General features: G+C 41.6%; 1 protein-coding gene across 1 annotated transcript; it reads left to right on the forward strand.

The window, feature by feature from the left end:
• The first annotated feature begins 21,174 nt into the window (after nucleotides 1–21,174).
• LOC119342177 (peroxidase 39-like) lies at nucleotides 21,175–25,894 on the forward strand. The gene is made up of 4 exons (XM_037614014.1): nucleotides 21,175–21,490; nucleotides 21,599–21,793; nucleotides 21,934–22,096; nucleotides 25,250–25,894. Exons 1-4 carry the CDS (start codon nucleotides 21,278–21,280, stop codon nucleotides 25,672–25,674), a joined length of 996 nt encoding a protein of 331 aa, XP_037469911.1. The 5' UTR covers nucleotides 21,175–21,277; the 3' UTR covers nucleotides 25,675–25,894.
• Nucleotides 25,895–26,448: the final 554 nt, after the last annotated feature.

Genomic DNA, 26,448 nt, shown 5'->3' on the forward strand with positions numbered 1-26,448 from the left:
TATGTTTCTTTTCTTTGTAAATCATGCGGAGTGTGAATAGACAAGGTACAGAGTTGGCGGGAGAGGTGCGAGGACACCGGGTGCTAAGTAGCACAGGTTGTAATTCTGATAATCTATTGCTAATTCTTATATCTATCAAATAAAAAACTATAATGTGTAGAGATTCAATAAATCATGCACAAAATGGGACTAGATAATTCTGAGGAAGAAAAGGTATCTGTCCAATCATGCATCGTCGCCTTTCTTTTGCTGGTTATCTCGTGTGGTTGTAGCTGAGACATTGTGGTTTCTATTAATAGAAATCGGAGAGGATGCACTCTTTATATAAAAAGAAATGTTTTTAAAAAATGCATCAGATCAACCGGTACGCAGAGGGTGAGACTCTGGCAAAGGAGAAACTCGGGAGTTTTGACGGCAGCGACCGCGGCGACGGTGACAACTACTAGCATAGTGTTGAAAAGTAAAATAAAAATAGATTATTAGTTTAAACTATCTTAAAACAAGCTTTACTTCAGTGCTTTGCGTCTGGGCTGGAGATTTTTATGTGATAATAGCCTCTGTGATTTCTAATCATCAATACGCGTCGCAGTTCTAACACTGAATGAACGTCACACGATTACACTGATTGTATCAGAAGAAATATAACTGAAACAACATAATCCACTAGTTCTCTCATGCCAAGGCATCTGTTGTGTACTGAATTCATTCAGTAACCTCTCCACAAAATATAGACAGATTTGGTTGCACTCCAAATGGAGAGAAACCAAAAAAGACAAGTTATGATGTTAGCTAGTTGTACTACTGACAGTGGCCCTCTGTCTCAAAATGAAGAGTTGTTCTGCAAGACGGAACATGCTATGATGGAGTAGGTTAGAAGAGCAGCTGGTCTTGCCCAAGTTAGTAGTTACCTCCCATGGATTAATCAATTAAACATGTGAAAAACGAAGAGGTGATACCTTTGTTGGACAGACATGATGTTCATTGGTTACTAAAATTATTAGCTCAGAGTGCTCCATGATGTTTACTGATTTCGGTTAACTGATGCATTAGGAGAATGCACATTGGCAACTTAGTATACCAACTTTCTTGTATCATTAGCATAGATTGATAAATAATTTGTTCAGGGTAAACCATGATGTTCACTTTTTTTTGTTTTTGCAAAAAGGAGGTTGAAACCCTCGGTCTCTACATCCAAAGGTGCACACAACCATTTTTATATAATATTATTCAACAAACAATGACAAAATTAATACATGGATCTACCCAAAGCTACTTCCTGGTGAGCTCTGTTGTTACACCTACAAGCTTAATGATGCGCCCTGATCTCGCAGCAACACACACAGATAATGTACATCATGATGTTTACTGGATTCAATTAATTTGAAGCAAGTTGTATATGATGCCGGTTGAGAATTGGTGGTGCTGCCTCTAGCCAGACATGTTGCCCATCTCGCGTGAGTGATTTCAAGAAGCCAGTGAGGGGGTAATAATCCGGATTTCATGTAAAGTGATGCGGTTTAATACCAATTGAAGTCATCTGTTGTGGTGTCACATTAATTCCATCAGTACTTGTGTATTCAAACATAAAAAGCATGGCCATAATCGAAGTATGGAGGTGGTGCCGTAGCCGCGCTCCTTAGCTCAACCTTAGAAGGTGTCTGTTAAAGAAAGCAAAGGCTTTAGTCTTCAGTACAAGCAAGTGTGTTGCAGATGCTGAGATGCATTAAAAAACCAGTTGTGACACATGGCGTAACAATGTTCATGTATTCAAACCAGATTAAATGTTCGAATTTTGAAAACGACAGGCGGGAATGGATAGGCTGTGTGTACATAAGCAACGAAGGTTGAGGGTGTGTGTTAACCTGTCTTGCGGCAATGAGCTTCAAGTATTCAGGTTTCAGTGCATCGAGTAAACACTGAAAGTGCTCCTACACTGGTAAGCAGAATCTATGACTCCTGTCGACAGCTTAAGCAATAGCTCGATTCTCCTAATGCACAGACATGTCAAAGAAAAATCTACAATATATATCACTAACCAAAACTCTTACTACGTTCCGCAACCTCTCGGCAAGACGATGAAGAACAGAACATTAGCATTACAGAGATGACATGAGGCGATCTAAAATTGAATCAATGGAAATGTCCCAGCTTTAAAGGAGAACTAAGTCTATGCAAATCATGGGACGATCTAAAATTGATGAACCGAACATGCCACTTCCATCACAGAAAAGTTATAAGTGGTCAAGTGCCCTTACTGGAAAATTGCTGAAACAGAGAGCAACACATGCATTGCAAAAGTAAGCTTATCTATATATTGACTTACCACTGACTGATTTCATATTTTTTTTTTGTCTTGAAGTTTTTGGAGTGTATTCTCTGGTTTGGTTAATGACGTAGTGATTCATATATAGACAGTGTACATTCAGTCAATGTGCAGAGCTTTAGGGTACATGATGGTAGCTAGTAGTACAGGAAGTGCTAACTTATTACTCCATCTATAAATAAATATAAGATCATTTATATCACTACTTTAATAATCTAAATGATCTTGTAAACACTTCTACCTAAAGTCGATCTGTTCTGCTTCCAGGTGGTCTTTTTAAAGTGTAAACCATAGGTGTGTTGCCATCAGATGCACTTCCTAGTAGACGACAAAGTGGTCAAATGTTGGAGAACTGGAGGCAAATTTTCTTTAAGACTCTTGTCCGTCTTGTTCTTTCTTGCTGAAATGCTAGCGTCTTCTGCTTCTCCATTTGTAGTTCGTATTCTTTCGTCCTGCTCCGCTCTTGTGCTGTTGAGTAACTCCTGGACATTGTCTTGAGTGCATCATGATTGTGGTCATAGATGACTACACCGTGATGCAGTGGCGGAGCTTGCCAAAAAAAGCTGGGCGGGCTGAATGGGCCAGGCTGCAAGGAATTACTACTAGCTGGCATTCTACAACCCATGGGCTAGCTATATTGTGAGAAAAAGCTGCAGAGCTGGGCGGGCCATGGCCCATTTGGCCTTGCCTAAGCTCCGTCAGTGCCGTGATGTACTGATGTGTGTATAGTTGATGAAGAACAGCTTGAGCAGCTTTCTTCTGAAAAGATATTTGATCACAAAAATTGTAACGCCAATTTAACTTTAGAAAGAACAGCATGACAAAATGGAACCTTCTCTGAATCGCAGAAGTTGACGTGTTTGATTACTAAGAGAGAACCTACAGATCTCATACAAAAAACAATAAGCATTTAAGCTACATATAACTTGATTTTCCATGAGAAAAGAACATACATTAAATCATATTTAAAATATTATACACGGGAGTCATGAAAGGATAGAAGCATCAGAATTTTCCACTGAAGACACCATGTCAGTGCACCTAAAAATAGGTCAAGAAAATTGAAAGAAAAAAAAAATAAGGTACTCCTAAATAAACTTGGAAGCAGACCTCACATGAAGCAATCCTTCTCTTGTACTCCCTCCGTCCAAAAATACTTGTCGGAGAAATGGATGTATCTAGACATATTTAAGTTCTAGATACATCCATTTTTATATATTTCTCTGACAAGTATTTCCGGACGGAGGGAGTATCAATTTATTTTGGACCCTTTGTCGCAAAAAGAAAAATTATTTTGGACCCTAATATCCAGCTTATGGCAGCTCTGGGAGGACCCCTCCGCGAACGATTCGTTTGCCCCAGGAGGGTCCATCCAGTGAACCTTTTTTATCATTGAAAACTTTCGCAAGTACTCTCTCTGTCCCAAATTCTTGTCTTGGATTTGTCTAAATACGGATGTATCAAGTCACGTTTTAGTATTAGATACATCCGTATCTAGGCAAATCTAAAACAAGAATTTTGGGATAGAGGGATATGGGCTTGCTCGGCGACTAGTTTATCGGTTCAGGCCTTAAAAAGAATCCCAACCATTCACGAAAAAAGTGCCACACAGTTTTTGCTTTGCCCATAGGCCCGATTAACTTTTTCTAGAAAAACTGCCAACAACAAAAAAGAGGACCCTAATTGCCATGATCTGAATTATGAAAAACAGCCATGCTAAACTTTAAAAATTGCCATGGTCAAAAAAGAAAAAAATGACATTTCCTAAATAATAAGAAAATGACATGTTACCTACTATTTACTATTAAAATGACATGCCCTTAATAAAAACGTCCATGTTAATGACAATGATAAATAAAATTGTCATACTCTTAATAATAAAACTGCCATCCTCTTAATAATAAAATGACATGTTATTGACTATTAAAAATGCCATGCTCCTAGTAATAAAACTGCCATGTTATTGATAATAAAATGCCATGCTCCGAGTAATAAAACAGCCATCCTCTTAATAATAAAAATGCTATGTTTGGATTATTAAACTACCATCCTCTAAAAAATGAAAATGTCATGTTATTTGACTATTAAAATGGCATGCTCTTAATAAATAAAATTGCCATGTTATTGATAACAAAATACCATCCTCCTAAAAAATAAAGATATGATAAAAAGGCCTATGAATTGCCCAGCTACCTATAATAAAAATGCACATGGCAAGTTTAGGAAAAAAATCCCTCTAATAGAAATTTTTGTTTTTTCAGAAATGGGAAAAATTGGGATTTTCTGATATTTTTTAAATGATTTTTTTTAAAGTTCACTCGAATATACAAAAAGAAATTTTGAACACAAGTGTTCACATAAGGCAACTTCAGCCCAATGGTGAGCGTGACTGTGCTCCTGCAGGAGGTCATGAGTTTGACCACCTGCAGCCTTACATTGCTCGTGATTTTTTGATTTTTTTTTAAAAGGGAGCGTTCGCCAGAGATCCGTTCACAGTGAACTCTTCTGGGAAGTTGACGTGGCATTGGCCTTGCGCCAAGATTCGTGCGACACCAGGGAACTCATTCTCCAGGGTTGGCCTCCTGGCGAACATTCGCCAAATAAAATTTCCCCTTATTGTTCGTGATTTTTTGAAAAAAATATAAAAAAGGGCCCGTTCGCCAGGGACCTGTTCATAGTGAACTCTTCCTGATAGTTGACGTGGCATTGGCCTTGCGCTAAGATTCGTGCGACGGCAGGGAAGGCGTGTGCCAAGTTGGCCTCCTGGTGAAAGTTCGCCAAATAACATTTCCCTTTATTTTGAAGAAAGCATAAGAAGGGGTATAAATAGGCGAGTATGTACAACAAAACTGCACACTTCCACGTTTTACAGAAACCACCATTAGAGCTGAATTAACTGAACTGAATGAGTTTCTTGTATGAGCAAAAATACTAACCATTCAACTGTATGACCAATCAGATGATGCATATAACTGCTACATGCTATGTGGGAGTGGGAAAAACACTTCTTATAGATAATTTAAGCATCCAACAGTTGGTGTAAAACCTGAATTACTGCAGTCAAATAACATATATGAAAAACAAAATAATGAAAAGAAAATCGATAGAAAACGCTCCACACATCGAAATATTGATATGTACGAACTGCTAGGATAGAAAAAGTATGGAATGCCTTGGAGAGGAGACTATTTACATGTGAAAGAAGTGAGCTATCATACTGGAAATTAGGGTGCATGACTAAACATCCCACCAGGAATGAAAATGAGGTAAGCTACATGACTAAACATCCTACCAGGAGTCAGTATGGCCTTGCTAGATAGTCTGGTACGACAGAGACCCTCTAACCCGCTGGCCATATTCCACTGGGACGTTGTCATCCTCCATCTCCGCCTTATCGTCGTCATCATGGTAAGACGAGGAGGAGACTGGAGTCGCGGAGGATGGAGTAGTGTTTGGCTTCGCGGTTGCTTGTCAAGCTCCCAGTCATCCAACGTCACACATTGCGACTCCATCGAGATGTGTAGAGTGTGAGTAAACCCTGATTAGACAGCCACCCTCCATGTTGCTACCTCTCTCCCGATACCTATCACTCCCATACAATGGCTAGGTTGCTGAGACAGCGGGAGAAAAAGGCGAAGAGAGAAACTAGAAACCTACCATCATCGCTAATCCTTCCAATGCTAGGAAATTGACATTGCAAAAAAGATGATTGGACATGAAGGGACACTATGTAAATATGTATAGTCAGTAGCTGTACTTGAACTGTTTTGTAATGAAGGTGAGAGATTTGATGACATGGAGAGCCTGCATGGGCCACGTACAATGTTAGGTGGGGAGAGTTATTCCAATTGTAGGTTCAAAATATGAGTAGTTTTAAACGATACAACTTAATTTATCTTCAAGGGGTCTGAATCCCTTTTTATAATTAATGACCATTTTCTAAACATGTGAACACCTTTTTTGGTTACATAGTTATTTTATAAAAACACGTGGCCTCATTTTTAGAATAAATGTTTGTAGAAGTACGTGCATTTTTATATTTGTGAATACTTCTGATTTTTTCTAGTGTCAAACTGATAATATATAAATGTGTAAGGTAAATGTATATTTCTTAGACATGTGAATAATAACAAGAATAAATTGTACCTAATCTCTAATGTGCCATATTAATTGCAGCGCATTCAGCCCTGGCCATGCCTGGCTCCTGCTTACTACATCACGATATATGAAAAGAAAATGAGAGCTTCTATTCGCCGCCAAATAGCCTCTATTGTGCACACATGAGCCGGCCCATTAGCACTTTGACCTCACTCGTCCGACAGCCTCGTTCGCTGCTGGTTTCAAGGAAAAACCAGTGGCTACAGGTTTGAGAAAAAAAACTGATCAAGTTTTTACAGTTAACAAAAACCGCACATTCACAAACTATTCTTCTATTTTTTTAAAATTAATTAATGCATTTAAATTTTTTCAGATATTTGAAAGAAAACATGTTTCTAAACAATGTTCATGAACATGATTTGTTTAAATAAAATAAAAGGTTGTTCATGAATTTTGGGAAAATAAAAACCATAAATAAAGGAATGGTAAAATGAAAAAAGAAAAAACACAAATTAAAAAATCTTGGGAAAAAGAAGGGAAGAAAATTAAAAAAAAAACTGGAACGGAAACTTCTAAAAATGTTCCAAATCTGGGATGGTGTGAGAAGCTTACATGGGCTGGCCCATAACAAAACTTATCGAGTTGTGGTCGCCCTATACCGATAACGCATTATTAGGCGCAATCTCCCAAGAAAATGTGTTTGTTTGATGTCAGCATCCACGCCCTCCCCACTCCCCCGCATGCTTAGGTTTGAAGATTTGAATCACTAAATAATAAGATTTGTTTATGAGATAACCTACATGAAAATACTCTCATCATATCAGCTTTGTCATTCGTTGCTTCACACATGCTCTTTATTATTTCATTTTACTTGATACGGCTTCAGCGAGGTGCGCGATATTAAGAAAAGAATACCCACACATACACGCCGCCGTGCACGCACATAGAGTTTGTAAAATCACATACTTGTAGAACGAGTTCTCTCTTAGATCATCTGCACCTGCCCCCACTCCAATTAACGCATCACTCAATACAAGCACCACAAGGGTTGCAATAGCCTTCTTGTAACTTGTCTTGTCAAGGTGACACCTTTTTCTAATCGCTCTTGAGCAGTTGCATAGACATGCTTGCAACTCGCTCAATTCTAAAGAACTATTTCTCAAACATAAAAAATATCAAACCTATTGTTGATATTTTGGCTAGTATTGCTACGACGCGAAGGAAATCCATAGCTAGAATATGGATTTAGGGACAGAATAATAAAATTCGGTCTATGTACAAATAGTGGACGCAGTTCAAGCGCATGGGACGTCGAACCCAGTAGCGAAGGCCGGCGCCACAGCACACGTCAACGGTAGTCAATAAGCACCTAACCAAATAAGGATTAAGAACACTTGTCTGCCGATCTTGACCTTTCTCCGTCGTGTCCAATGAACGCCCCACGGAACCGCTGCTGCCTGCTGCATGTTTATTGGATCTGCATCTCCTCCAAAGCAATGGAGGACGGCGACGTCACAACACACTAAAATCTCTCAAAAAATGTAACGTGTCGTCAGACACACACTATAGTGATGATAGAGGCAGCTGCTGTCTTGTATTGCTCGGATGTGCATTTGTCGACGTCATGTGCATAACCGATGAACTTACCACATACACAAACTGAGCGGGCCATACATATGGTACTGAACAAATACATCTTACTATTCACACACGTATATAACCGATAAAAGCTATGAGATACTACTACAAGATGCATGTACTAGAGTTTCAGCTTATTAGGCGCAGCATCATGACCCAACAGTTGTGATGCACAAGCGTGCGCGTGTCTGGACGTGTGCATTTTCTTCCGAGTGATGTTGTAGTTGGATGATGAGGTTTGTTCAGAACTTTAATTGGCATAGCCCTCCGCTCCTCTTGAGTATTCTTTGTCACAAGCATGCTCATGAGTCCAACAACTAATTTGTCATGTATTCTTCCAAAAAGAAAGGTCTAAAATCACAGGGAATCTTTGGATTAACTGTAGAGGTTAAAAGATCAGAGAATCATCCCTTGATAAAATGGTAACAGATACTAATGCATCTATGCTTAGGACATTTCTAATTATGCTTATTGAAAGTGGGGTGTAACAGACAAGCTACTTGTGAAAGGAATGTACAGATGGTCATCTCCAAAGATATGCCCATGAAAAGGGCATGTTACTTTCAGTCCTACTGATCTTTGCAGTTACGGCCACTCTGAAGTTAACGTGACTTGGTACATCCGTATTTAGACAAATCTAAGACAAGAATTTTGGGACGGAGAGAGTACATGCATTTCCTTTATCTGATGCGCCACAACTTGCCTTTGCAACTTGCAAGTGAGTGGAAACGGGCTGGTGAAGTACTAGTAAGTAGTATGAAACAGAGTACATCGTGCAACCCTCTAACAGAGTGAGCTCTAGAAGGGGATGATGAGCATGAAAAAAGGGCTACCCGCTGACTGGATGTGTTGCAGTGTGACAATTGTAGTGCTCAAGACAATGAGTTCTAAATACAATTGCAGTCCTCACTTTTCAGTTACCTTTACATCTTAACATGTTTGACCATATCAGCCTACCAGGCGTTCAGCATGTCACTATGACCTCAGTTAGTTAACTTGTCGTGTTCCGGAGATCATTTTCGACAAAATATCTTGATTCTAGAAAGGTGTGCAAGGACGAAAAAAATTGTACTTCTATTAGGCCTCACTGATAGTACTGTGGATATACACCCCGGAGAGAGTATGAAGTTAGCTCCCACCCCTGCCGTTTTGGCTCTGGGGTGCATATGCTCTCCAATGAATAGTAAATTCAAAATAAATAGTAAAAGTAAAAATTCGGACTTGTAGGATGTTAGGGTGGTACTCAACTGTATCAAAGGAAAGATGTATGAGAGCTAATTCCAACTTGTAGGATGTTTCATCAGATAAAAAGCAGCAGTAGCTCATTTGTAGGCATTGCGTGCAATGCAATCCATAGCAATGTCACACTATCATAACCATTTTTCCCTGGTCACAAGTCATTCCAAAGGCCCCTCTTCCCCTTGAAGCTCTCTCATGAAAATCACAGGAGGAAAGATGCATGGGGCTCACTCAATCAGCCCGTGAAAAAGAGTAATACGTATTGTGGGCATCACGTTTGGTGAGAAAGTTCTGACAAAGGGTCATCTTATATTTAGATAAATGCAGTTCTGGCGTGTAATGACAAGGGAAGCTAGCAGGATAGGCTGTCGGTGAGCGTGACGATGGTGAGCCAAGAACCACTGACCAAGGACGGGACGAGACGATGTGGTGAGCAATGACATCGCTTCAGTACCCTGGTTTCAGTGAGTCCGGTTGATGCGGAAGCCTTACTGTCCCTGATTGCAAACAGAAAACTAAAAGAGGAGCAAGCTTCATGCTCGAGCTGTTCTGCGTTTACTGTGAGTTGCTAGCAGTCCTTTCTTCTATGCAGGGTTGCAGATTACATGTAACATCTGTGCTCTGCAAACTGATATTGATAGGGTACCAATCCAATTGAAATGAGTCGAGCAAGGGGCAAAAACACTGTTTTGACCCTTTTGCCAAAGTTTAGCACGATTTGACAGCCTTCAAAAATTTAGCACGATCTAAGCCTTTTCACAATTAAAAAGTTAACTAGTCTTGTCCCTCTACTGAAATTTAAACCTAATAATTTATTCTGCAAGTAAAACCTAAAAAAGTTTGACTTTTGGCAAACAAATTGTGCCATGTAAACCCTACCGAAGGGAGTAACTTGTACGTTGCAATTCGTTTTGTACATCTATTAGTCATATTTTGCACAACTCGTAAAAGTCGTTTTTCAAAGAAAAGTTGTAAAATATAAATTGTTACCCATTATTAGTCTAGTAAAAAAAGTTCATAATTATTTAAACAACATTGCTAATTTCTGGTACTTTAAGAATTTCTTATTTGTAGTCAACGCAAAGTTCTACGAATTTATAAAATTTGGGAAGAAATACTACATTCTTTTGTCCAATGTGTGAACAAATTATTAGGGCGTAGTTAATATTTTATTAGACTTGTATGAACGAAGTTTGTAAAGACGGACAAGGAATAAGATTTTCACTGTCAGCTGAGATAATACTGTTCATTTTACTTTTTGACACCATACAAGATGGTGAATACTTTTAAAATCTGTTTTAGCAAACTGTAAAATCAACAGAAGATTTTTGAGACATAAGCTGACCTTTTGAGAACTTTTTGCGAAGTCACAACCAATGGGTTGGTTCGTATGTATAGGTGCCGGATAACATTCTATGTGGCAGTTTAGAGAGATTTCAGTTCTATTTGAAAGTTCAGTACTCATCCCTATGGCCGAAAATAGAGCGTTCTATGGGCCCTCTCCGGTGGTTTTTCTCCGGGATGGTCGTTGGTGTCTTCTGGTCTACATCAACGAATTCTTCACCACTACTTCTTCAAGGTTCTTGGTTTAAACAAGTTTGTTGCACAAAGACAGATAGGAATTATACCGGATCGGAATCGAGTAGTTATCATACCATATTGTGGCAGGACACATTCAGATTTGAATACAGTAATAGACAGATTTGAATACAGTAATAGGCAGATCTAAATACGGGATTATGGCGGATTGGACATGATATAGTAACAGAGCAGACTCGGATCGCAAACGGTCATATACCACATGCATATAAGAGGAATATATAAATGATTTAACATAAAATTATATAAAAAAATAGCAAGTATTAATACTTATACACTTTAAGCACACATAAAGCCAAATAAATAACTAAGAAGTATAAATGTACCATCTCATAAGCAAACATAACATCCACGTATTGCTAGTTAATACTTACACTTTACCCATAATTAGTATACATAGTTAAAAGCTCGGATTGCCCTATTGAAGGAAATATGCCCTAGAGGCAATAACAAAGTTATTATTTATTTCCTTATATCATGATAAATGTTTATTATTCATGCTAGAATTGTATTAACCGGAAACATAATACTTGTGTGAATACATAGACAAACAGAGTGTCACTAGTATGCCTCTGCTTGACTAGCTCATTAATCAAAGATGGTTATGTTTCCTAGCCATAGACATGTGCTGTCATTTGATTAACGGGATCACATCATTAGAAGAATGATGTGATTGACTTGACCCATTCCGTTAGCTTAGCACTCGATCGTTTAGTATGTTGCTATTGCTTTCTTCATGACTTATACATGTTCCTATGACTATGAGATTATGCAACTCCCGTTTACCGGAGGAACACTTTGTGTGCTACCAGACGTCACAACGTAACTGGGTGATTATAAAGGTGCTCTACAGGTGTCTCCAAAGGTACTTGTTGGGTTGACGTATTTCGAGATTAGGATTTATCACCCCGATTGTCGGAGAGGTATCTCTGGGCCCACTCGGTAATGCACATCACTTAAAGCCTTGCAAGCATTGCAACTAATGAGTTTGTTGCGGGATGATGTATTATGGAACGAGTAAAGAGACTTTCCGGTAACGAGATTGAACTAGGTATTGAGATACCGATGATCGAATCTCGGGCAAGTAACATACCGATGACAAAGGGAACAACGTATGTTGTTATGCGGTTTGACCGATAAAGATCTTCGTAGAATATGTGGGAGCCAATATGGGCATCCAGGTCCCGCTATTGGTTATTGACCGAAAACATGTCTCGGTCATGTCTACATAGTTCTCGAACCCGTAGGGTCCGCACGCTTAACGTTTCATTGACGATATAGTATTATATGAGTTATGTATGTCGGTGAACGAATATTGTTCGAAGTCCCGGATGAGATCATGGACATGACGAGAAACTCCGGAATGGTCCGGAGATAAAGTTTGATATATGGGATAATAGTGTTTGATCTCCGGAAGGGTTCCGGAATTCACCGGAAGGGGTTCCGGATGTTTCCCGAAATGTTTGGGTACGAGAACACGTTATTTGGGCCAAAGGGGAAAGCCCACGAGGCTTTTGGAAAGTGCAAAAGGAAGTTTTGCGGAGACCAGAGGCTAGACGCCAGGAACCCTAGCATCTAGGGGGTAGACGCCGGGAACCCTGGCGTCTAGCCCTGGAGTCCGTGTAGGACTCTTGCCTTTCGGGCAAAACCGACTTTAAGGATGCTTTTACTCCAAGTTTCGACCCCAGGGCTCAACATATAAATAGAGGGGCAGGGCTAGCACCAAATATACATCAAGAAACACCAAGCCGTGTGCCGGCAACCCCGTCCCCTCTAGTTTATCCTTCGTCATAGTTTCCGTAGTGCTTAGGCGAAGCCCTGCGGAGATTGTTCTTCACCAACACCGTCACCACGCCGTCGTGCTGCCGGAACTCATCTACTACTTCGCCTGTCTTGCTGGATCGAGAAGGCGAGGACGTCATCGAGCTGAACGTGTGCAGAACTCGGAGGTGCCGTGCGTTCGGTACTTGGATCGGTCGGATCGTGAAGACGTACGACTACATCAACCGTGTTGATAAACGCTTCCGCTTAGCGATCTTCAAGGGTATGAAGATACACTCCCCCTCTCGTTGCTATGCATCACCATGATCTTGCGTGTGCGTAGGAATTTTTTTGAAATTACTACATTCCCCAACAGTGGTATCCGAGCCTGGTTTTATGCGTAGATATTATATGCACAAGTAGAACACAAGTGAGTTGTGGGCGATACAAGTCATACTGCTTACCAGCATGTCATACTTTGGTTCGGCTGTATTGTTGGATGAAGCGGCCCGGACCGACATTACGCATACGCTTACGCGAGACTGGTTCTACCGACGTGCTTTGCACACAGGTGGCTGGCGGGTGTCAATTTCTCCAACTTTAGTTGAACCGAGTGTGGCTACACCCGGTCCTTGAGAAGGTTAAAACAACACGAACTTGACGAACTATCGTTGTGGTTTTGATGCGTAGGTAAGAACGGTTCTTGCTAAGCCCGTAGCAGCCACGTAAAACTTGCAACAACAAAGTAGAGGACGTCTAACTTGTTTTTGCAGGGCATGTTGTGATGTGATATGGTCAAGGCATGATGCTATATTTTATTGTATGAGATGATCATGTTTTGTAACCGAGTTATCGGCAACTGGCAGGAGCCATATGATTGTCACTTTATTGTATGCAATGAAATCGCCCTGTAATTGCTTTACTTTATCAATAAGCGGTAGCGATAGTCGTAGAAGCAATAGTTGGCGAGACAACAACGATGCTACGATGGAGATCAAGGTGTCACGCCGGTGACGATGGTGATCATGATGGTGCTCCGGAGATGGAGATCACAAGCACAAGATGATGATGGCCATATCATATCACTTATATTGATTGCATGTGATGTTTATCTTTTATGCATCTTATCTTGCTTTGATTGACGGTAGCATTATAAGATGATCTCTCACTAAAATTTTAAGATAAAAGTGTTCTTCCTGAGTATGTACAGTTGCCAAAGTTCATCGTGCCCAGACACCACGTGATGATCGGGTGTGATAAGCTCTACGTCCATCTATAACGGGTGTAAGCCAGTTTTGAACACGCAGAATACTCAGGTTAAACTTGACGAGCCTAGCATATGCAGATATGGCCTCGGAACACTGAGACCGAAAGGTCGAGCGTGAATCATATAGTAGATATGATCAACATAATGATGTTTACCATTGAAAGCTACTCCATTTCACGTGATGATCGGTTATGGTTTAGTTCATTTGGATCACGTGATCACTTAGAGGATTAGAGGGATGTCTTTCTAAGTGGGAGTTATTAAGTAATATGATTAATTGAACTTAAATTTATCATGAACTTAGTACCTGATAGTATCTTGCTTGTCTATGTTGATTGTAGATAGATGGCCCGTGCTGTTGTTCCGTTGAATTTTAATGCGTTCCTTGAGAAAGCAAAGTTGAAAGATGATGGTAGCAATTACACGGACTGGGTCCGTAACTTGAGGATTATCCTCATTGCTGCACAGAAGAATTACGTCCTGGAAGCACCGCTAGGTACCAGGCCTGCTGTAGATGCAACTGACGATGTTAAGAACGTCTGGCAGAGCAAAGCTGATGACTACTCGATAGTTCAGTGTGCCATGCTTTACGGCTTAGAACCGGGACTTCAACGACGTTTTGAACGTCATGGAGCATATAAGATATTCCAGGAGTTGAAGTTAACATTTCAAGCAAATGCCCGGATTGAAAGATATGAAGTCTCCAATAAGTTCTATAGCTATAAGATGGAGGAGAATAGTTCTGTCAGTGAGCATATACTCAAGATGTCTGGGTATAATAATCACTTGATTCAACTGGGAGTTAATCTTCCGGATGATAGCATCATTGACAGAATTCTCCAATCACTGCCACCAAGCTACAAGAGCTTCGTGATGAACTATAACATGCGAGGGATGGATAAGACGATTCCCGAGCTCTTCGCAATGCTAAAGGCTGCGGAGGTAGAAATCAAGAAGGAGCATCAAGTGTTGATGGTCAACAAGATCACTAGTTTCAAGAAAAAGGGCAAAGGGAAGAAGAAGGGGAACTTCAAGAAGAACGGCAAGCAAGTTGCTGCTCAGAAGAAGAAACCCAAGTCTGGACCTAAGCCTGAAACTGAGTGCTTCTACTGCAAGCAGACTGGTCACTGGAAGCGGAACTGCCCCAAGTATTTGGCGGATAAGAAGGATGGCAAGGTGAACAAATGTATATGTGATATACATGTTATTGATGTGTACCTTACTAGAGCTCACAGTAGCACCTGGGTATTTGATACTGGTTCTGTTGCTAATATTTGCAACTCGAAACAGGGACTACAGATTAAGCGAACACTGACAAAGGACGAGGTGACGATGCGCGTGGGAAATGGTTCCAAAGTCGATGTGATCGCGGTCGGCACGCTACCTCTACATCTACCTTCGGGATTAGTATTAGACCTAAATAATTGTTATTTGGTGCCAGCGTTGAGCATGAACATTATATCTGGATCTTGTTTGATGCGAGACGATTATTCATTTAAATCAGAGAATAATGGTTGTTCTATTTATATGAGTAATATCTTTTATGGTCATGCACCCTTGAAGAGTGGTCTATTTTTGACGAATCTCGATAGTAGTGATACACATATTCATAATGTTGAAGCCAAAAGATGAAGAGTTGATAATGATAGTGCAACTTATTTGTGGCACTGCCGTTTAGGTCATATCGGTGTAAAGCGCATGAAGAAACTCCATACTGATGGACTTTTGGAACCACTTGATTAAGAATCACTTGGTACTTGCGAACCGTGCCTCATGGGCAAGATGACTAAAACGTCGTTCTCCAATACTATGGAGAGAGCAACAAATTTGTTGGAAATCATACATACAGATGTATGTGGTCCGATGAATGTTGAGGCTTGTGGCGGATATCATTATTTTCTCACCTTCACAGATGATTTAAGCAGATATGGGTATATCTACTTGATGAAACATAAGTCTGAAACATTTGAAAAGTTCAAAAAAATTCAGAGTGAAGTTGAAAATCATCGTAACAAGAAAATAAAGTTTCTACGATCTGATCGTGGAGGAGAATACTTGAGTTATGAGTTTGGTCTACATTTGAAACAATGCGGAATAGTTTCGCAACTCATGCCACCCGGAACACCACAGTGTAATGGTGTGTCCGAACATCGTAATCGTACTTTACTAGATATGGTGTGATCTATAATGTCTCTTACTGATTTACCGCTATCGTTTTGGGGTTATGCTTTGGAGACGGCTGCATTCACGTTAAATAGGGCACCATCGAAATCCGTTGAGATGACACCTTATGAACTATGGTTTGGCAAGAAACCAAAGTTGTCGTTTCTGAAAGTTTGGGGTTGCGATGCTTATGTGAAAAAGCTTCAACCTGATAAGCTCGAACCCAAATCGGAGAAATGTGTCTTCATAGGATACCCAAAGGAGACTGTTGGGTATACCTTCTATCACAGATCCGAAGGCAAGACATTCGTTGCTAAGAATGGATCCTTTCTAGAGAAGGAGTTTCTCTTGAAAGAAGTGAGTGGGAGGAAAGTAGAACTTGATGAGATAACTGTACCTGCTCCCTTATTGGAAAGTGGTTCATCACAGAAACCGGTTCCTGTGACGTCTACACCAATTAGTGAGGAAGTTAATGATAATGATCATGAAACTTCAGATCAAGTTGTTACTGAACCTCATAGGTCAAACAGAGTAAGATCCGCACCAGAGTGGTACGGTAATCCTGTTCTGGAAGTTATGTTACTAGACCATGACGAACCTACGAACTATGAAGAAGCGATGGTGAGCCTAGATTCCGCAAAATGGCTTGAGGCCATGAAATCTGAGATGGGATCCATGTATGAGAACAAAGTGTGGACTTTGGTTGACTTGCCCGATGATCGGCAAGCCATTGAGAATAAATGGATCTTCAAGAAGAAGACTGACGCTGACGGTAATGTTACTGTCTATAAAGTTTGACTTGTTGCGAAAGGTTTTCGACAAGTTCAAGGGATTGACTACGATGAGACTTTCTCACCCGTAGCGATGCTTAAGTCTGTCCGAATCATGTTAGCAATTGCCGCATTTTATGATTATGAAATTTGGCAAATGGATGTCAAAACTGCATTCCTGAATGGATTTCTGGAAGAAGAGTTGTATATGATGCAACCAGAAGGTTTTGTCGATCCAAAGGGAGCTAACAAAGTGTGCAAGCTCCAGAGATCCATTTATGGACTGGTGCAAGCCTCGGAGTTGGAATAAACGCTTTGATAGTGTGATCAAAGCATTTGGTTTTATACAGACTTTTGGAGAAGCCTGTATTTACAAGAAAGTGAGTGGGAGCTCTGTAGCATTTTTCATATTATATGTAGATGACATATTACTAATTAGAAATGATATAGAATTTCTGGATAGCATAAAGGGATACTTGAATAAGAGTTTTTCAATGAAAGACCTCGGTGAAGCTGCTTACATATTAGGCATTAAGATCTATAGAGATAGATCAAAACGCTTAACTGGACTTTCACAAACCACATACCTTGACAAAGTTTTGAAGAAGTTCAAAATGGATCAAGCAAAGAAAGGGTTCTTGCCTGTGTTGCAAGGTGTGAAGTTGAGTAAGACTCAATGCCCGACCACTGCAGAAGATAGAGAGAATATGAAAGATGTTCCCTATGCATCAGCCATAGGATCTATCATGTACGCAATGCTGTGTACCAGACCTGATGTGTGCCTTGCTATAAGTCTAGCAGGGAGGTACCAAAGTAATCCAGGAGTGGATCACTGGACAGCGGTCAAGAACATCCTGAAGTACCTGAAAAGGACTAAGGATATGTTTCTCATATATGGAGGTGACAAAGAGCTCATCATAAAAGGTTACGTTGATGCAAGCTTTGACACTGATCCGGACGATTCTAAATCGCAAACCGGATACGTGTTTACATTAAACGGTGGAGCTGTCAGTTGGTGCAGTTCTAAACAAAGCGTCGTGGCGGGATCTACATGTGAAGCGGAGTACATAGCTGCTTCGGAAGCAGCAAATGAAGGAGTCTGGATGAAGGAGTTCATATCCGATCTAGGTGTCATACCTAGTGCATTGAGTCCAATAAAAATCTTTTGTGACAATACTGGAGCAATAGCCTTGGTGAAGGAATCCAGATTTCACAAGAGAACCAAGCACATCAAGAGACGCTTCAATTCCATCCGGGATCTAGTCCAGGTGGGAGACATAGAAATTTGAAAGATACATACGGATCTGAATGTTGCAGATCCGCTGACTAAGCCTCTTCCAGGAGCAAAACATGATCAGCACCAAGACTCCATGGGTGTTAGAATCATTACTGTGTAATCTAGATTATTGACTCTAGTGCAAGTGGGAGACTGAAGGAAATATGCCCTAGAGGCAATAACAAAGTTATTATTTATTTCCTTATATCATGATAAATGTTTATTATTCATGCTAGAATTGTATTAACCGGAAACAGAATACTTGTGTGAATACATAGACAAACAGAGTGTCACTAGTATGCCTCTACTTGACTAGCTCGTTAATCAAAGATGGTTATGTTTCCTAGCCATAGACATGTGTTGTCATTTGATTAACGGGATCACATCATTAGAAGAATGATGTGATTGACTTGACCCATTCCGTTAGCTTAGCACTCGATCGTTTAGTATGTTGCTATTGCTTTCTTCATGACTTATACATGTTCCTCTGACTATGAGATTATGCAACTCCCGTTTACCGGAGGAACACTTTGTGTGCTACCAAACGTCACAACGTAACTGGGTGATTATAAAGGGCTCTACAGGTGTCTCCAAAGGTACTTGTTGGGTTGACGTATTTCGAGATTAGGATTTGTCACTCCGATTGTCGGAGAGGTATCTCTGAGCCCACGCGGTAATGCACATCACTTAAAGCCTTGCAAGCATTGCAACTAATGAGTTAGTTGCGGGATGATGTATTATGGAACGAGTAAAGAGACTTGCCGGTAACGAGATTGAACTAGGTATTGAGATACCGACGATCGAATCTCGGGCAAGTAACATACCGATGACAAAGGGAACAACGTATGTTGTTATGCGGTTTGACCGATAAAGATCTTCGTAGAATATGTGGGAGCCAATATGGGCATCCACGTCCCGCTATTGGTTATTGACCGGAAACGTGTCTCGGTCATGTCTACATAGTTCTCGAACCCGTAGGGTCCGCACTCTTAACATTTCATTGACGATATAGTATTATATGAGTTATGTATGTCGGTGACCGAATATTGTTTGGAGTCCCGGATGAGATCATGGACATGACGAGGAACTCCGGAATGGTCCGGAGATAAAGTATGATATATGGGATAATAGTGTTTGATCTCCGGAAGGGTTCCGGAATTCACCGGAAGGGGTTCCGGATATTTCCCGAAATGTTTGGGTATGAGAACACGTTATTTGGGCCAAAGGGGAAAGCCCACGAGGCTTTTGGAAAGTGCAAAAGGAAGTTTTGCGGAGACCAGAGGCTAGACGCCAGGAACCCTGGCGTCTAGGGGGTAGACGTCGGGAACCCTGGCGTCTAGCCCTGGAGTCCGTGTAGGACTCTTGCCTTTCAGGCAAAACCGATTTTGAGGAGGCTTTTACTCCAAGTTTCGACCCCAGGGCTCAACATATAAATAGAGGGCAGGGCTAGCACCAAAGATACATCAAGAAACACCAAACCGTGTGCCGGCAACCCCGTCCCCTCTAGTTTATCCTCCGTCATAGTTTCCGTAGTGCTTAGGTGAAGCCCTGCGGAGATTGTTCTTCACCAACACCGTCACCACGCCGTCGTGCTGCCGGAACTCATCTACTACTTCGCCCGTCTTGCTGGATCGAGAAGGCGAGGACGTCGTCGAGCTGAACGTGTGCAGAACTCGGAGGTGCCATGCGTTCGGTACTTGGATCGGTTGGATCGTGAAGGCGTACGACTACATCAATCGTGTTGATAAACGCTTCCGCTTAGCGATCTTCAAGGGTACGAAGATACACTCCCCCTCTCGTTGCTATGCATCACCATGATCTTGCGTGTGCGTAGGAAATTTTTAGAAATTACTACGTTCCCCAACACCTATTACAAATAACAGATTATTCTTCGGCACCTTATATTAGTAATAGAAAATATCATTTATCTTATCTGTGGGAGACTTGCATGAGATCTCACTTTTCGGTGAGATCACCAGACAAAGTCATATTTAGACATTCAAAAAATCTGAAATTATTTGACAACATTCATGTGGGGTATGTCTACAACCCCGAAAAAAATCAGCTCAAAACTCGTTATACATTTAGGGGTTCAAATAAGACAAATTCAAATATGAATAGTTGCGGCTTTGGGTGAATAGTACTTTGACACTATTCCCATCTGATTTTGTCTTTTTTGTTTCTATTAATGTAAGTTGAATTAGGAGCTTAAACGTTTTGAGGTTGCACATCAAATGTTGATGTGTGTATACAAATTTTGTTGAGAATGAACATATTTATTTTTTCAAAAAGATCGATCTCATAGATCTCACATTACATGATGTGAGATCTCACACAAGTCTTCCACTATCTTATCATATCAGTCACAGATTTGAATCAGATTGTGCTGCCAAAAATCTGTTGGTGTATCCTATAAAACAGGTTCGGAACGGTTTCGGTCAGAGACGGAGACCAAGTGGTGGCAAAGCTTTTCTCATGGCGCGTCGTTGATGGATACAGGAGGTAGAAGATTTTGTCACATTCAAAGATTTGAAACTATTTTACTGGAAGATTAGGTACGCCTATTCGGTCGTAGGCGTACCTAAGATAATACATATCACCTGGCGATGACAAATAGCACTTCCATTTGTTTGCACTCGTACGTGCTGGCATGTTGTTTATATAGCTGGCCATAGTGGGAAGTAACTTATACTAGTGTCATACATATAATACTAGTCTAAATTACTACATTCATAGTTCAAAGTAACATAATAGTAGTATTATAGATGGCTTCATTTATTAGCTTGTAGACTCATTTTGTCTTAAACAACGCTATGTTACAGTAACAAATTATGTTACCACTTTTTATTAACTACTTGCCGCATAAGCAAAATAAATTAGAGTATCCTATGTTACTAGTTAAGTTACTCCCACTGTGACTAGCCTATCACCACGCATACCAGTAGTCTTACTATTTTATCGCGGGGAGTACATCTAGAGCTGACTAATGATTGAACTGATTAACTGACCATTTAAAAAGCAATCCATCCGTCGGTCCAAAACCCGCGGCTTACAAGACAGAGCAGAGCATTGCACGGCATCGCTCGCGCGCCACTCGAGAGCATTGTGCTAGCTAGTGAGGGAAGAAGCTAGTGGTGGTGGCAATGGCGGGGGCACCTTTGGTGTTGGTGATGCTCGTGGTGGCGGTTGGTGTCGCGGCGGCGGAGCGTGGCGGAAAGCTGCAGCAGGGGTTCTACGAGCAGAGCTGCCCGCGGGCAGAGCAGATCGTGAAGGACTACGTAGAGCAGCAAATACCCCGGGAGCCATCCGTCGCCGCCACCCTCATCCGCACCCACTTCCACGACTGCTTCGTCAGGGTACGTTACGTCCCTCTTTCGTCAGGTGCACCGTCCACGGCGACGGCGACAGCAATGCCGGCGCGTGTTTGTTCTGGGTCCTGATGGATCGGAATGGCGCTGGTGCAGGGGTGTGACGCGTCGGTGCTGCTGAACGCGACGACCGGCGGCGGGGAGGCGGAGAAGGACGCGGCCCCCAACCTGACGCTGCGCGGCTTCGACTTCCTGGACCGCGTCAAGGCCCTCGTCGAGCAGGAGTGTCCAGGCGTCGTCTCCTGCGCCGACATCCTCGCGCTCGCCTCCCGCGACGCCGTCGGAATCATCGTGAGTGCTCTGCTTTCCTGTCCTCACACACACATAGAATACACGTGCGCACTGTCCTCACACACACACACATAGAATACACGTACGCAGAGCACACGCGCGCCTCGGTGACTGATCGACGATGAGTGAGAAAAATGCAGGGCGGGCCGTTCTGGCGCGTACCGACGGGGCGGCGCGACGGCAGGGTGTCGATCAAGCAGGAGGCGCTGGACCAGCTCCCGGCGCCCACCATGAACTTCACCGACCTCCTCGCCTCCTTCCGCGCCAAGGGCCTCGGCGTCGCAGACCTCGTCTGGCTCTCAGGTAAGACGTTTTGTGTGTTTCCTCGCTCATTTCAGCTCGTATATAGTTCACATTAAATTATTCATTCAAGACATCTTTTATTTCTGAGCGGAGGGAGCACTAAGTATCAGTAGCCGAGTTCATGGCATACCGATTACAGTTTAGCTACATGTCAGTCAGCGAATTTCAAATTTGGGACAATCAATTTTGAATAAAGAAAGAAGAAGGAAGGACCTCACTGGAGAGAAGGAAGGGGCTCGCCGTCAGCATCCCATTATCTATCTTAGAGTTTAGGGTGAGGCGGTGGTGGGCCTTCGCCAGAGAAAAAACTCGGCGGGGGTCCCAGAGGGATGGCCGGGGTCGGCGGAAGACCAACGGTGGGGGTGGTTGGCGGTGAGGAGATCACGGGAGTGCCGCCGACCGCGGACGGTGGATGCCGGCGGTTAGGGCTGGGTTGGATCGGCGGGTGAGAGAGAGAGGAAGAAGAGAAACAGTGTCTGTCTGAGGTTGAAGACGATCAACGTCTATTGAATCTTGATCGAACGGTTGATACAGGAGAAGGATAATCGACTGAAAGTTTTCTTCTTTAAGACTATTGACCTGTAGCCGGTCCCTATCGATTATTGGCACCCGATACATGCACGGTGATGGTGATGTGAAGCTTACTAGTGACGCACAAGCACTCGAGCAAACATTGGTTGGACATATAGTTGAGTGAGTAGTGAGAAACTGAAAGTCATCTTCGCTTACAAGCTCATTTGAGCTCACGATGATTAGTAAAATTCAGAAATACTGAAAACAAATTCAAAAAGTTCTGAGTTTTTTTGGTAAACTTTGACGAATGTTTTGAGTGCCTTTAAAGTTTCATCATGAAATGAAATTCGTGGAAATTGTGGCAAAAAATAAATCGGCACTCTAAAAGGCTTTTGAAAAAACCACTTTTGGAGCATCATTTTTTTTGCCATTACTTCCATGAATATCATTCGATAATGAAATTTTGTGAGCGCTCAAAACATTTATAACTGTTTGCCACAAAACAAATTCATGTTTTTTATTAATATTTAGGAGTTTACTATTCACCCGATCGAGCTCACTGGAGTTCGGGCTCAGAATCACCACGCACTATGTTCGGAACCGAAGTCCTTTGCTAGATTCATGATTTTTCGATCAAGACAGCTGGTAGCTAGCTAGCCGGTAGCTACCAGAGGGAGTGCGAGGTTATGGTGCACGGGCACCATGGTGCCCTTTTTTTGAAACAAGTAAAAACCATATTTAAAAGTTTAAACATAATCCATGAAAAAAATTCTGGAAAAAATGTTATTTGCAAGCTGTACTTCAAAAAATGCTGGCACAAAAAGAAAAAAAATGCCAATTTAAAATTTCATATTGTCTTTTCTTTGTACGCCACATTTGCAAGTAAAATGTGGTGAAATCGGCACATACATATATACTCCCTCCTTCCATCTATATAGGGCCTAATGTGTTTTTCAAGACCGCCTTTTGACTGTTGACAAAATGACAAGATTAATAATACATGAAATGTATAATGTGAAAATTATATCATTGAAAGCTCCTTTCACATACGAATTTGATGCTTTGCTTTGTGTAAGTTGCATGTCATATTATTGCTCTAACTTTCGGTCAAAGTTAGCCTCGAAAAACGCATTAAGCCCTATATAGATGGAAGGAGGGAGTAGTACACACACACACATGCGTGTGTGTGTGTGTGTGTTTACAATTTTTTTACGTTGTAGAATTACCTTTTTGGAAACGGGCACCATGGTACCCATGCACCATTTGCAATATTCGCTACCAGAGGGTCCTACTCATTACTACCCAGTTCCCACTCAGATAACATAGTCACATGACAGGACAACCACTAATGGTGTTATTGAGGTGAAAATTGATAAATCTGGCCCTTTTCTTAAATTTTGGTATAAAATGAACCCAATTCATTATGATTTCAAAAAAGAGCCCACTCTTGCATGCATGATGCCCAAGGCTAGGGCATCATTGCTTGATAGCATGGCGCCTGAGCCCCATTTTGTGATTCGTTTTGGATTGGGTTCATTTTTTGCTAAAGTTTTTTAAAAAGGGCTAGTGTGTCCATTTTCACATTGTTGCTTGCTGAAACTGATGTGTCCAAGATAAAAAGAAAACACAAGTGAACCACACGCCTGGCCGACTATGTGCAGCTCTACAAAAGCACCAACAGTACTACCTGCATTCTATAGTTAGAACGTAGTGCCTGTATATATATTTTTAGATCAAACATTGCAAATTTTATTTAATTTGGTGAGCATATTATCTACATCTAGAATACCAGATACATACTTCTAGATACACCATGACCTCGTATTTCCATATTTTATATGTGTGGAATTATATATATTTGTAATTTCATGTTTAAACTTGACCAAACTTTGTAAAAATTGGCTTTTGGAAAAATCTATAAGCACTAGATTGTAGAACGGAGGAAATATATGTTAGTGGTTTAAGACTTTGGTCGATGTTGATTAGATGTGAAACTAGCAGACAGACTAATAACAATACACATTGTAGCTCCACTAGCTCCACGGATTTTATATTTGTTGCACTGCACGGTCATGGATGTTGACATGCTAAGTCGCTAACTACTGGAGTACATATATTTAGCTTGGAACTTTGGGGCATGATCGTGATAAAATGTGAAATGTGTTGGCGATATGTTGATCAATGACATGTAAACAATAGCGGCACAGTGTACAAGTACACATGAACCCGCAAAGACATCTTGGACTCAACTCTGTCACTGTCTGTTAAGTTTTTAGTTACAATCTTAGGTCATTGATTCGCATGTATTTATATGTAGTAAACCTTAATGGGCAAACTGTTATGATTTAGAGACCTGTACGCTACTGTCAGTCTGCTAAGAGCATCTACAGACGGTCCCTTCAAATCCTCCTCAAGCATTTGCGGATAAAAAATAAGCTGCATGTGTTTTTCAAACGACACACATCTAATGTAGTTTAGCTAGCTTTAGTACATTCCTGGACATCCTCAAGATTTCCCTGGAAAGTTGACAGTCCTCCATATGCCATAGCATTGTCGTATTACTGAACTTTGCAGTTTGCACTTGTTATGCTGTGTTCTGTTCACCACCTGACCTGAGCATCATGTACCGATACAACACAGGGGCGCACACCATCGGCATCTCGCACTGCAACTTCTTCAGCGAGCGGCTATACAACTTCACCGGCCACGGTGGGCCAGGCGACGCAGACCCATCTCTGGACGCCGAGTATGCGGCCAGCCTCCGCCGAACCAATTGCACCACACCCACGGACAACACCACCATCGTCGAGATGGACCCCGGGAGCTTCCTCACCTTTGACCTCAGCTACTACCACGGCCTGCTCCAGCACCAGGGACTCTTCCAGTCCGACGCCGCGCTCATCACTAACGCCGCGGCAAGGGCAGACGTCGAGAGCGTGGCCAAGGGCCCCCCGGAGGTGTTCTTCCAGGTGTTCGCACGGTCCATGATGAGGATGGGCATGATAGAAGTCAAGACCGGTGGCGATGGGGAGATCAGGCGGCACTGTGCAGTAGTCAACAACTAGTGGCATGTGTCGTTGCTGGCACATGGACGATTGTGTTTGTATGTTAAGTTACACTTTTCTTTTCCATTTTTGTTTATGGTTTTTAGTTATTTACACTCTTATTTTAAAGCGGTTTTTTAGTTCTGGTCCGAGTGATATATGTCTTCTTTCTCTTTTGATGAAAGTAAAAAATAAACTAGGAACACGTGCGAATAAAGCAGGAAGGAGTATGTGGCAATGATAGAGAGACTAATAATGTTGAAAAATTACTGAATTTTCAACACCTGGACAACCTCATACAGGAGGCGCCACCAACAGCAAACTAAAAACGAAGTAGCCGATTACACAGTTCACTTGTACCCACCACGGCTGTGGGCACTTATTTTTCACAGGCTAAAGTATCAGGAACTTATACATAATATTTCTTCTCCTCCAACATTTAACTTCCTGGGCTACCTTTCAATCTCCATCAGCGACTCCAGCCAACGCCATCTGTTACTCGATCATAGGTCCCCATCCTTTGCTTACTATGAAAAAACTCAGTAGCCACTAGCAGAACAAGCCTAACCAGCTTCTTCTCGTGGATACAAGCAAAATGAACCTGTGCTGTCATAATTATAGCTAATTAAAGGGTATCAACTTGTAACAGGGCGTCTTCATTTCTATGTCCCAATACCTCCCATCTCTACCGATGACATGAACGGTTGGGCTAATGAGCTAGCAAAAGCAAAAACATAAAGTGCATGGTGGACACATAAGGGGAGGCAACGAGGCTAGGCGAACCACTTATATTAA

Source organism: Triticum dicoccoides, chromosome 7B (assembly GCF_002162155.2).
Source record: "Triticum dicoccoides isolate Atlit2015 ecotype Zavitan chromosome 7B, WEW_v2.0, whole genome shotgun sequence".
Classification (NCBI taxonomy): Eukaryota; Viridiplantae; Streptophyta; class Magnoliopsida; order Poales; family Poaceae; genus Triticum; species Triticum dicoccoides.

Bases quoted from the DNA above. Each gene is read 5' to 3' on its own strand.
- LOC119342177 (XM_037614014.1), top strand. From the start codon at position 21,278: ATGGCGGGGGCACCTTTGGTGTTGGTGATGCTCGTGGTGGCGGTTGGT. The intron at 21,491-21,598 runs GTACGTTACGTC...GCGCTGGTGCAG, and splicing joins TCCACGACTGCTTCGTCAGG to GGGTGTGACGCGTCGGTGCT. The intron at 22,097-25,249 runs GTAAGACGTTTT...GATACAACACAG, and splicing joins AGACCTCGTCTGGCTCTCAG to GGGCGCACACCATCGGCATC.